This window comes from Gastrolobium bilobum, unplaced genomic scaffold, assembly GCF_033153095.1.
Source record: "Gastrolobium bilobum isolate Gb01-03AN ecotype WA unplaced genomic scaffold, APGP_CSIRO_Gbil_v1 utg1929, whole genome shotgun sequence".
Taxonomy (NCBI): Eukaryota; Viridiplantae; Streptophyta; class Magnoliopsida; order Fabales; family Fabaceae; genus Gastrolobium; species Gastrolobium bilobum.
In genome coordinates, this window is record NW_026898961.1 from 22,946 (window position 1) to 34,520 (window position 11,575).

The 11,575-nt window shown below is 36.8% G+C and overlaps 1 protein-coding gene across 1 annotated transcript; it reads left to right on the forward strand.

Moving 5' to 3' along the window:
* Nucleotides 1-228: 228 nt before the first annotated feature.
* LOC133285833 (uncharacterized) lies at nucleotides 229-9,061 on the forward strand. The gene is made up of 2 exons (XM_061483124.1): nucleotides 229-473; nucleotides 8,762-9,061. The coding sequence occupies exons 1-2, from the start codon at nucleotides 322-324 to the stop codon at nucleotides 8,838-8,840; spliced, it is 231 nt and encodes a 76-aa protein (XP_061339108.1). The 5' UTR covers nucleotides 229-321; the 3' UTR covers nucleotides 8,841-9,061.
* Nucleotides 9,062-11,575: the final 2,514 nt, after the last annotated feature.

The window sequence follows — 11,575 nt, forward strand, 5'->3', positions numbered from 1 at the left end:
GATGTATAATTTGAATAAAAGATTAAAATTAATATATAGTTTTAAAGGGGGAGGGGGAAAATCAAATTTTTATATAGTAGCTACCCCCTTTTAAGTTTTCACTTAATCGTGTATGACTGATCTGATTCAACTTGAAGAACTAGGCCCAATTAGATGTACGACTAGTGGGCCCAATTGACCAACTATCGGGCCTCTTGTGTCATCGTCTTTCTCCGGAAACCACCCATTTTGTGCACGGAACCTCTCTTACCAGCAGAAAACAGTGCAGTATTTTTTCCGAGTTGGATCGTGAGTTTGTGAATCGGTGTGCGAATAAGAGCCATGGGGTTGACGAACTTCGTGTTGACGGTGGCCGGTGTTACCGCCGCCTTTCTTCTTCTGAGGAGTGACGTGAAGCAATCTGCGTCAATATTCAAGCGCAACGTCAAGCACATTCGCAACTGGCTCGAAGAAGAAACCGCTGCTTCTTCCAAGTGAGTCCCACTTTTCTATCTATCTGTCGCCTGTGAAATTCGCTTTTTGTTCGTTAAAAAGTTTGGATTTTGGGGTTGCTTCGATTTTCCTTGTATATGGGTTGAGCTTTTGTCTTTGTTTTCTTTTCGTCTTTTTGAATTTTGTACAAGTGAAAATGGGAACTATGTGATTGGACATAAACCATTGATTAGAAGATTAAAGGGTTTGTGTTTTTTTTTTTTATTATTATAAAAACAAGCACATGGGTTATATACTTTGGAACCTTAAGCTATATACTTATTTTTCGATTTATTTACTTGATTAGGGAGTGAATTCGATTGTGCTAATGTGCTAGCTCAATACCATATGCTTTCTTAAGACGTGTGAATTGTATTTGACATGTTTTTATACTTAGCCGTTTTTACTTGCTTGTGTGAGGCACTGTTTTTATTGCACTAAAATTCCTTTTTACGTTCATGTTATTAGAGTTTGTACTAGTATAGGTAGGCTTTAGATAATTTGTATTGCGGGAAAGATTTATGAAGCTGATGTTGGGCTGAAGAGAGCTGACTTTTGTTATTTTTCTTCTTCTTGTTTGCCCTCTCTTTAACTTGAGAGGTTGATGAGAATAATGTAAGTGAAGTACTGTTTTAACTCTATATTTATAGTGTTATTAGATATTAGGTATAAGGGTAGTTTAGTATTTTAATGATATTTTAGATCTCTCTTTTCTGTTATGCTCTTCTATATATGAGCTCACTCATTGTACAAATCAATTCACCACAATCAATGAAATCAATATTTTCTCTTTACTCTCTTTTACCTTCTAATATGGTATCAGAGCATTTTCATCCTCCTTGAATGGAGGTTCCGCTGCCATCATTTTTTTTTTAGTTTTCTCTTCATCGATCTTTCTGAGTCTTTTATTTTTCCAGATCTGTTCCAAGATCTATATCTTTTCTCTCCCTTTCTTCCAGATCTGTGAATTTTATTTTATTTTATCATCAGAGTTGTTCGTCTCTTTCTACTTTTTTTTTGTTTGATCTCATTTTTCAGCTTCATTCATTCACTTTTCCCTCTTTCTGTTTCCTTCGTCACAATGGGATTGGAGGTTTTTTTTCTTCATCTATTTTTGGTTCGCGAGCAAGTCACCATCTTGCTGTCCTTCGACTCTATTTTTTGGACCACCGTGCTGCCGTTCGAGTTCCTGTAGCAAGTTGTTCGGGTTCGTCGGAACCGGATCTGGTTCACATCTCTGTTCGTCTTCGCGTCTCAGTATGGAGGTCTCCGTTTGTGCTTCCTCCTCCTCCACTTAGCACCGTTCAGCCTAAAGGTCTCTGTTTGCCCTTGTCAGAGTTACCGTCTCATCGTCGATCGCTTGGATCTGCTCGCATGGTTCACCATTCGGGTCCTTGTTCGAGTTGGATTTTTCTCAGATCTATAATTTGTTTTTCTCACCCTATCTCACTATTTTTTTCTTCTCTGGTCTTTTCTGATCTGCAATTTTTTATTTTTTATTTTCCTTTTCCATGCCATTTTTTTTCTCTCTCCCTTATTAGTCGTCTTCCACCTTTTGTCAATCTGTGTCTCTGATGTATTTTCATTTCCGGATCTTTCTATTTTTTTTTCTTTTCTCTTTTTCTTCTCATTTTGCAGGTTTCTGACGATTCATGGAGCTTGTGCATTTTATTGCAATACATCATTGTAGCTTTTGATGAATTTTATTCATGGCTTTTTTATTCTGTAATTTTTTTTTTTTTTTCTGATGTTCTGTTGTTGGCTGTTATTTGGTTTTGCCATTGTTTGGCTTTATTTTGGCTTCCTATTCAGGGGGAGCATTGTTCATGTTGCTGAAGTTTATTTCAGAACAGTTGATTTTGCCGATGTCCACCCCGGCAGTTCATATTAGGTTGCTGATGTCCATCCCAGCCCTTCCTTCCTTTGCTGATGTCCATTCCAGCACTGTCTCTTTATTAGCTGATGATCATGTTATTTGGTTTTTATGTTTTCTTGATTTTTCTTGTTCAAGATGGAAGTTCTCTTTGTTCACTCTCCATCTTGAGGGGGAGTATTAGATATTAGGTATAAGGGTAGTTTAGTATTTTAATGATATTTTAGATCTCTCTTTTCTGTTATGCTCTTCTATATAAGAGCTCACTCATTGTACAAATCAATTCACCACAATCAATGAAATCAATATTTTCTCTTTACTCTCTTTTACCTTCTAATAGTGTATTCATCTAAGGGATACAAGATGCCTTAGTTTTGTGATTGAGATGCTGCTAGAGTTGTTTTGGGTGATATACGTAAATTTTGGTGTTGTTCCTTTTGTTGTTATTAGCCAGTGACTGGAGGAATGCGTTTAACTATTCGGCCTAATTTTTGAATTATTTCAAGTTGTTACTGATCAGCAACATAATATGTGAGACACGTTGTATTGTTTTGTTTTACCGATAAATCATGATGACATTTAGAAAGAGGATGATGAAGGTAATGAAAGCTCTTCTACTTGGTCACAGTTCTTGACGGTCATTTTAACTTTCCAGTATATTTCTGGAATGGTCTCCCCTTTTATTTTTTGTAATTTACAAAAGGGGATGTTATTAGCTTAAATAATCTTGTCTCATCATTAACTGATAGAGATTTACCAATGAATCACTAAATTTTGTGGAAAAATCCTCTAGATTATGCAGCCCTTCCCTTTTGATTGGAAGGGAAACAAAACAACTGTAGTTGTGTGGACTCATCCTGTTTTTCAAATAAAACAGCTTTGTCCAAAATATTAAATAAACATGCAAATCAGTTCACTTATTTTGATTGAGTTGGTTGTTAAATTAGTAGTATTAGGAGTAAACTCAGAAAAGGTTTGTGCACTGTTTTTGTTGTAAATAGTAATTATGTAGTCATTTATTAGTAATTATGTAGTCATTTATTTGTATTAAATAGTAATTATGTAGTCATTTATTAGTAATTATGTAGTCATTTATTTGTATTTATTTAGTCCGTTACTTGTATATTGGGCCAAGCCCATTAGGTCAAAATTAGGTCAAGAAGTCTCTATAAATAGAGACCCCTATGTACAGATTCAAATACGATTCAATAATATTTCAAATACCCTTTTATTTCAAGTTGGTATCAGAGCTCTCGATCCTGAGGGCTCTGCTTCCGCGCCTATTGTCTTTAGAACAAGAACCTTTTATTCTTTTTGTCTCTCGCTGCCATCAGCCGCCACCGGATTTTTTTCCGGGGACCTCTTGGACCGAGAAGATCTCTGTTATACTGGATCTCTGTTACTGTTCATCGTCTCCATTATTCTTCATCACAAGACAGCATCTGTTCACCACAATTGGACCCTTTCCCGGTGGTTTTTCAACTCCGAACAGACCCAGAAAGAACCGCGCTCACCGGACGACGTTCCTCCAGAAATTTCAGACCGGACGGCCACCGCACGCGCCCACACGCGCCGCCCCTTCAACCGCGAGTGAAGCCCACGCGCAGCCAATCTCACCGGCGCGTGGCGACGCGTGAGATCATTTTTCCGGATCGGACCACCGCGATCTTGATCGTCCCTTCATCCTCTTTCTGGATCTGTGCTCCTTTCTTTGATCGGACATCGTTTGGTATTTATTTGTGATTTTTTGGCTTCTTGGAGCTTTTCTTTGACCATTTTCTGTGCAGTATGGCCTCTTCTCAAAGGAGTTCTTTTTCAAAATTTTATGATGGTACCTCTTCTAGACCTAAGAGAGATGATCGATGGTGTTCTTATTGTAAAAGAACAGGTCATATCAAGGATTTATGCTTTCGCCTTTATGGAAAGCAATCTGTCTTAGAAAAGATGGCAAAGTTGCGTGGTCAAGCGCATTTTACTTCCTTTGAAATAACTCCTACACCTAATAAGACCCAACCTGCATTTCGTCCAGATGAGTTGGAACGGCTCCGAACCATTCTTGATTCTATGAGTAAGCCATCTGATACTAGTGCTTTGACTATGACTGGTATGAGCTCCAAAACTTATTCTTTCCTTTCTTCATGTAATGATTTTAAACATTCTTGGGTTGTTGATTCTGGTGCTACTGATCATATGGCTTGTTGTGCTGACTCCTTTACCTCTTATCATCCTACCATTGGAACTCATACAATAGCCGTAGCTGATGGCTCTCATACATCAGTTGTGGGATCTGGTGACATAAACTTACAGCAGTCCTTACATCTTAAGGATGTTCTTCATGTTTCTAAACTCTCCACGAATCTTCTTTCTATTCATAAAATTACAAAAGATTTGAATTGTACTGTAACCTTCTATCCTACCCATTGTGTTTTTCAGGATCTCGCCACGGGGAAGACGATTGGTAGTGCTAAAGAGCAAGGTGGGCTGTACTATCTGGTGTCACAATCTCCTGCAAATAAAGTAACAAATCACATCTTGATGTCTCATGGTCAATCAACTGCTGATTCTTTGATTTGGCTTCATCATAAGCGCTTAGGTCATCCTCCATTTAGTTTACTCAAATCTTTATTTCCGTCATTGTTTTTGTCTAAATCTGTTGAGTCTTTTCATTGTGATGTTTGTGAATTTGCTAAGCATCATCGTGTGTCTTTTCCTTCTAGTATTACTAAGAGTGTTGAACCTTTTGATCTTATTCATTCTGATGTTTGGGGTCCCTCTAAAGTCCCTCATGGTTCTGGAAATAGATGGTTTGTTTCTTTTATTGATGATTGCACTCGTGTAACTTGGGTGTACTTAATGCGTGAAAAGTCTGAGGTACCACAACTGTTCTTTCAATTTTATAAAATGATTGAGACCCAGTTTGGTAAAAAACTCAAGAGACTAAGAACAGATAATGGTACTGAATATGTTAATCATAGCTTTTCCCAATTTATAAGAAATAACGGTATGATTCATGAACTTACTTGTGTTGACACCCCCCAACAGAATGGGGTTGCTGAAAGAAAAAATCGTCACCTTCTTGAAGTGGCTCGTGCATTAATGTTTCAGACACATGTACCCAAATACTATTGGGGAGATGCTATTCTTACTGCAGCATTCTTGATCAACCGTTTACCCACTCGGGTACTTGACCATGTAAGTCCTATTCACTCTATGACTTCTTTTTTCCCTTCTATTCCAACTATGATGAGTCTTCCTCCACGAGTGTTTGGGTGTGTTGCTTTTGTTCATGTTCATAAACATCATCGCAGTAAGTTGGACCCTAGGGCTATTAAATGTGTTTTTCTTGGTTATGTTCCTGATAAGAAGGGCTACAAGTGCTATCACCCTAGTAGTAGGAAATTTTTTGTTTCTATGGATGTTACATTTCAGGAATCTGAGTCCTTTTTCCAAGGTCCTCATCTTCAGGGGGAGAATCCTTCACCAGAAATCTCATCACCTCCCTTCTTTGAGTTTGAATCATCAGTGTCTACTCCTTTACCTATGTCAGTGTATCCTCCACCTGGTCCTGTTCCTCCTGTGTCTGTTTCTCCTTTGTCTGTTCCTCCTGTGTCTGATCCTCTTGTGAGTAATCCTCCTGTGACTGATTCTCCTGTGATTGATACATCAAGTACACCAGAGATACGAAAGATTATGACACCTGAAAGAAGGAAACAACCCACATTGTCTCAGCAGCAACCTCAATCGTCTGAACCACTGGTAAGTCCTGAATCTCATATTTCTGATCATGATGTTAATACTTCTGATGACTTACCCATTACTACTGATTCTGATGATTTACCCATTGCTCTTAGAAAAGGAAAAAGAGCTTGTCCCAAGAAATCTTGTCCCTCCTGTCCCTCTTGTACTCAATACCCTATCTCCCAGTTTGTTTCCTCTGCTAATCTTTCTGTGCAGCACAAAAGCTTTGTTTCAGCACTAAACTCTATTGCAATCCCAAAATCAGTACATGAAGCCTTGAAAGATAGGAATTGGGCTCAAGCCATGCAAGAGGAGATGAATGCATTGGAGAAAAATAAAACATGGGAGGTTATTGATAGACCTACTGGAAAGAAAGCAGTAGGGTGCAGATGGGTTTATGCCCTGAAATATAATTCTGATGGAACTCTTGAGAGATACAAAGCTCGATTAGTTGCCAAAGGTTACTCTCAAACCTATGGCATTGATTATGAAGAAACATTTGCTCCAGTTGCAAAGATGAATACGGTGAGAGTTTTGTTATCCCTTGCTGCCCATTACAATTGGGATATAAACCAATTTGATGTGAAGAATGCTTTCCTCAATGGTGAGTTAGAAGAAAAAGTCTACATGGAAATTCCGCCTGGTTTTGATTCTGTGAAGGGAGAAAATAAAGTTTGTAAATTAAAAAAGGCCTTGTATGGATTGAAGCAGTCACCTCGTGCCTGGTTTGGAAAGTTTACTAAGGTTATGATGACCTTAGGATATAAACAAAGTCAAGGAGATCACACTCTTTTTTTCAAGCACTCCCAAAATGGGAAGCTTACTGTGCTCCTTGTATATGTTGATGATATTATTATCACAGGTGATGATTTTGTGGAGAGACAGATTCTGCAAACACGGCTTGCCTCTGAGTTTGAAGTCAAAGGCCTTGGGAAACTGAGATATTTCCTAGGGATAGAAGTAGCTCATTCGAGTAAAGGAATCTTTATCAGCCAGAGGAAATATGTTCTTGATCTTCTCAAGGGTCGGGTGTAAACCCTTATACTCCTATTGAGCAGAATCACGATGTTATGAAGAGGAGAGTCCTCCAGTTGATAAAGGACAATATCAACGGCTAGTTGGGAAATTGATATATTTGGCCCATACTACAGACTTAGCTTATGCTGTTAGTGTTGTCAGTCAGTTTATGCACGATCCAAAGGAGAAACATATGCAGGCAGTGAGAGAACCAGTCGTACACAGATGCTGATTATGCTGGATCCATGACTGACCGTCGTTCTACCACTGGTTATTGCATGTTTCTTTGTGGTAACTTGGTGACATGGAGAAGTAAGAAACAAGATGTGGTCGCCAGATCAAGTGCAGAAGCTGAATTTCGAGCTATGGCTCAAGGCATTTGTGAGTTACTGTGGCTGAAAATTGTACTTGATGATCTAAAAATAAAATGTGAGGGACCTATGAAGCTGCTATGTGATAATAAGTCCGCTATTTGTATAGCTCATAATCCAGTTCAACATGATCGGACTAAACATATTGAGGTCGACCGCCATTTCATCAAAGAGAAACTTGATAGCGGATTGATTACCACTCCATACATTCCCACTGGGCGTCAATTAGCTGATCTATAGACAAAGGGGCTTCTTTCAGATAGATTTCAAGAACTTGCTAGCAAGCTGGGAATGATAAATATCTATTTCTCAGCTTGAGGGGGAGTGTTGTAAATAGTAATTATGTAGTCATTTATTAGTAATTATGTAGTCATTTATTTGTATTAAATAGTAATTATGTAGTCATTTATTAGTAATTATGTAGTCATTTATTTGTATTTATTTAGTCTGTTACTTGTATATTGGGCCAAGCCCATTAGGTCAAAATTAGGTCAAGAAGTCTCTATAAATAGAGACCCCTATGTACAGATTCAAATACGATTCAATAATATTTCAAATACCCTTTTATTTCAAGTGTTTTCCATATGATTTTCTGGTCCATTGAGTCAACCCTAGAAAAAAGTGTAAGCTATGAATCTTTTCAGATAATAATTTGATGATTTTGGGTTGGATTGCTTGTCTATATTGGGAGAGCATTTGTGCAATACTGCATTTTGAATGTTTAATGGAAATGAATGGTAGAAGGGGTGCATGAGGATTAGGTTGGATTGCCTTTTAGCTTGTTTAATGAGCGAAGAAAAAATGAAGGAAAAAGGATAATGCATAAAATTTCAATTTTACCTGTATGAAAATTTTTAGTTAACAAAATTTAGGGGATAAAATAGTGAATGGCAGTTTTGTTTTATAATCAATAAAGTTGTTCCTCCTCATTAGCCCTGAATTTCAATGGTAATAAAAGGTGCGATTGAGGGGTAATGGTTCCCCTGAATCCTTTCCCTCTTCATAAATTTTTATATTCCTAAATAAGGGTAACTGGGCATGAATGCTTGACTTTATAATGGGTCTTCTGATTATCATTTGTTGATGATACTGTGCAACGTGAACTGGCTATATCATATGATAACTTGGTCGTTGATGGATCATTTGATTATGGTTTCAATACACATGTCTATCCTTTTTTGTTGTCTCTCCCACCGCCCTCTCTTTTACCCTTCCAGTGTTGAATGTAGGTGATGGTTATTTGTTAAGTTCATAATTCATAGATTGTAATATGATTTTTGCTTCTTTTCAGAGCAATGGAGAAGTCCACTCCAAAAGAATTGGAAACAAAGGTTCCTCCAAAAGACATTCCTAAGGAGGACAAACACTAATGTTTATGCAGGTGATGGGGATGTTTGTTGCAGTAATTTTGTTTTTTTCATTGTGTTTCTCTCTTACTGTCTTTGAATAGTTGTATGGTTTTTTTTTTTTTTTTTCACTAAAATGAATTCTTTATCAATATCTGTTAATATAACTCTTGAAGGACCCTTATATTCTATGTATCTACCAATAATGAGAAAAGTTATGGTTATTCCGCATTCCCAGTTTTTAACATATTTGCATGATCTGACTGCTAGAACCATGTTGCCGTAACCTTTTTTAGACTTAAAAATGTTGGCTTTTGGAGTGCAATTTTTTTGTTTTTACTGTAAGGTGATATGAGGTCGACCCTTAGATTAGTAAGATTGTTCCTTTGTGAATGTATGGTCACTTGTGTGAGTTCAGAAAACAACCTTTTTGTAACAATACAAAGGTAATATTGTGTACAGTCAAATTTCACCCCTACCTTTACAAAGTTGGGGAGTATTGTGCATCGGGTTTGCCCTATAAGGTGATATATTATTAAATTATTAGACATGAAAGGCTTAGGTGAGTTAGGTCCTGTTTTGGGAGATTATTTAGAGTGAACCGGGACCACCATTTTTTAGGTGGTCCCTTAGTGTAAATAGGAGAGTAAAATCGGAAAAGAGGAAAAATAATAGGGATAAAAAGGGAAAGAAAAAATTAATGATGTGAGAGGGAGTACCAAAAGATTCAGTGGTCCTGGACCATATTAAATATTTCCCTGTTTTGGACCTCCCGTAGCTTCTAGAAGCAATAGACTCAGATAAGAATAGGATTCATTATCTTATCTCCTAATAGCTTGACTCTCACTGGGACTCTTTACCTACAAGTAACCCAATATGTAAATAATGAATTAAATCTCTGAGGTACACACTTTCTAATCCCTACTCTCTTAGCTATCAATGTATACCAGTGGCAGACCCAGGAAATTTTATTCCTGTCCGCACATTTAGTGGTGGGGTTTGCCCCCAAAAAAATACATTAAAAATAAAATAATATAAAAAAAAAATCAACTTAACATAAAAAATAGTAATAAAGAATAACTAAATTATTATAATAGAACAATTATCTTTTATACACATGAAAATATATGAGACCCGTATAAGATTATGTGAAAATATGAAAGAAAAATAAAATTTAAATTTAATATACTTTTATGTGTGTATTTTATCTTATAATAAGATGAAAAAAATTATATCCATTAATATATTGAAGGGGAGGGGAACCATTCCATTTTCCTTGGACAGTATACGGATACAGAAGAGTTTTTTTTTTATGTATATTGGGTTTGAGACTAATAAAAGCCTTCTGGTCGGACTGGAGAGAAGGCATATCATGAAACTCTTCCTATGTAAACAATTTTTTATTTTTTTTCAAAAGTTCTTGTACGCACTTGCGGACATGTGCGTGTGACTGGGTCCGCCAGTGATGTATACACATGTCGCACCTTTGGCTTCAGCCTCACTATCGTGCACAATGACCTACCACCCTTTTGCGGTATTTCTTCTCTTGACCACTGCGAGACAGCCCTCGCATCGATCAGGTCCTTTCAGGAAAATCCTTTTTCCCTGGCCTGTATCCAAATTCATGCCTTACTTATTTTGCCCCTTTTTTTTTTTCCTTTTGCTATACGAAATGCAAGTGAGACAAAGATTTAAGTGGGGCTCTTTCGTGGTTTGTGTCATCTCACCAATTTGCTTAAACAAACCCAACCCAATCACAAATGATGGGTTGGTTAGGTTCTGGGGGTTAGGTTGGGTCTGAAATCATTGGATCCATTGAGCTTGGGTCGGTTTTATAGGTTTTGACGCTCTGAACGTAATGGAACAGTCATATCCAATTTTTTTTTTTTTAATTAATCATTAGTGATATGTTAATTTTTATTTTTTTAGTAAATGGTTAAATTGTATTTTAGGTCCGTGTACTTTTTGACAAAATTCAAAGAGATCTGTAGTTTAAAATTTGTAATTCGAGAGTGGATTCAGTGACCCAATTTAATTTGAAACCGTCAGGACCCAATTATAAATTTTTTACTATTGGGACCTATTTGAGTTTTCCTATAAAGTACAGGGATCTACATAGTTTAACCTTCCTGAAATGATATTATGAGTCCAGATGCCCTTAAAAAAATGAATTTGTTTAATCTTTGATTGAAATAATTGGTGGGTAGCAAATGGAAAGTGCTCCATCTAACCTCACCAAAAAGAAGTATGGAGATGATGATGACACACTATATGAAGTTTAAACATTAACAATTTGCTTGTGATGGCTTGTAAATTATGTCTTATTGACTTGTGGGTTCATGGTAGATTATGACTTTTATGTTATCGTTTATTATTGCCTTAATGGTTAAGACGCGTGTTAGGATTGAGACTTTGATTTATGTAATGCTTGATTAATTTGAATTTGAACTTTTCTTGGGGTAGTTTAACGATGTCCAAGGACCTAGGGGAAAGGAAAGGGGAATGAGCTGTGCCTCGTGAGTGCGACTCCTTGGCATGGACATGGAATTTTATTCGACCTTATGTGATACGTGTTGGAGCTTTATGAATTCAAGAGTTGTTTATTTATTTTGGCATTTGTTTTAATTTTTTTTATATATTATCCATCAGTTTATCGATTACTTGATTAGTCTGATTTGAGACGGGTAAGATCATATGAATAACAAACACTCTGTATCAAATTTTAACACAACTGAATTTTCAGGGATTCAAACTCAAAA

Excerpts from the sequence above, each read along its gene's own strand:
- LOC133285833 (XM_061483124.1), top strand. The coding sequence starts at position 322 with ATGGGGTTGACGAACTTCGTGTTGACGGTGGCCGGTGTTACCGCCGCC. Across the intron at positions 474-8,761 it reads GAAACCGCTGCTTCTTCCAA|AGCAATGGAGAAGTCCACTC; the intron begins GTGAGTCCCACT and ends GCTTCTTTTCAG.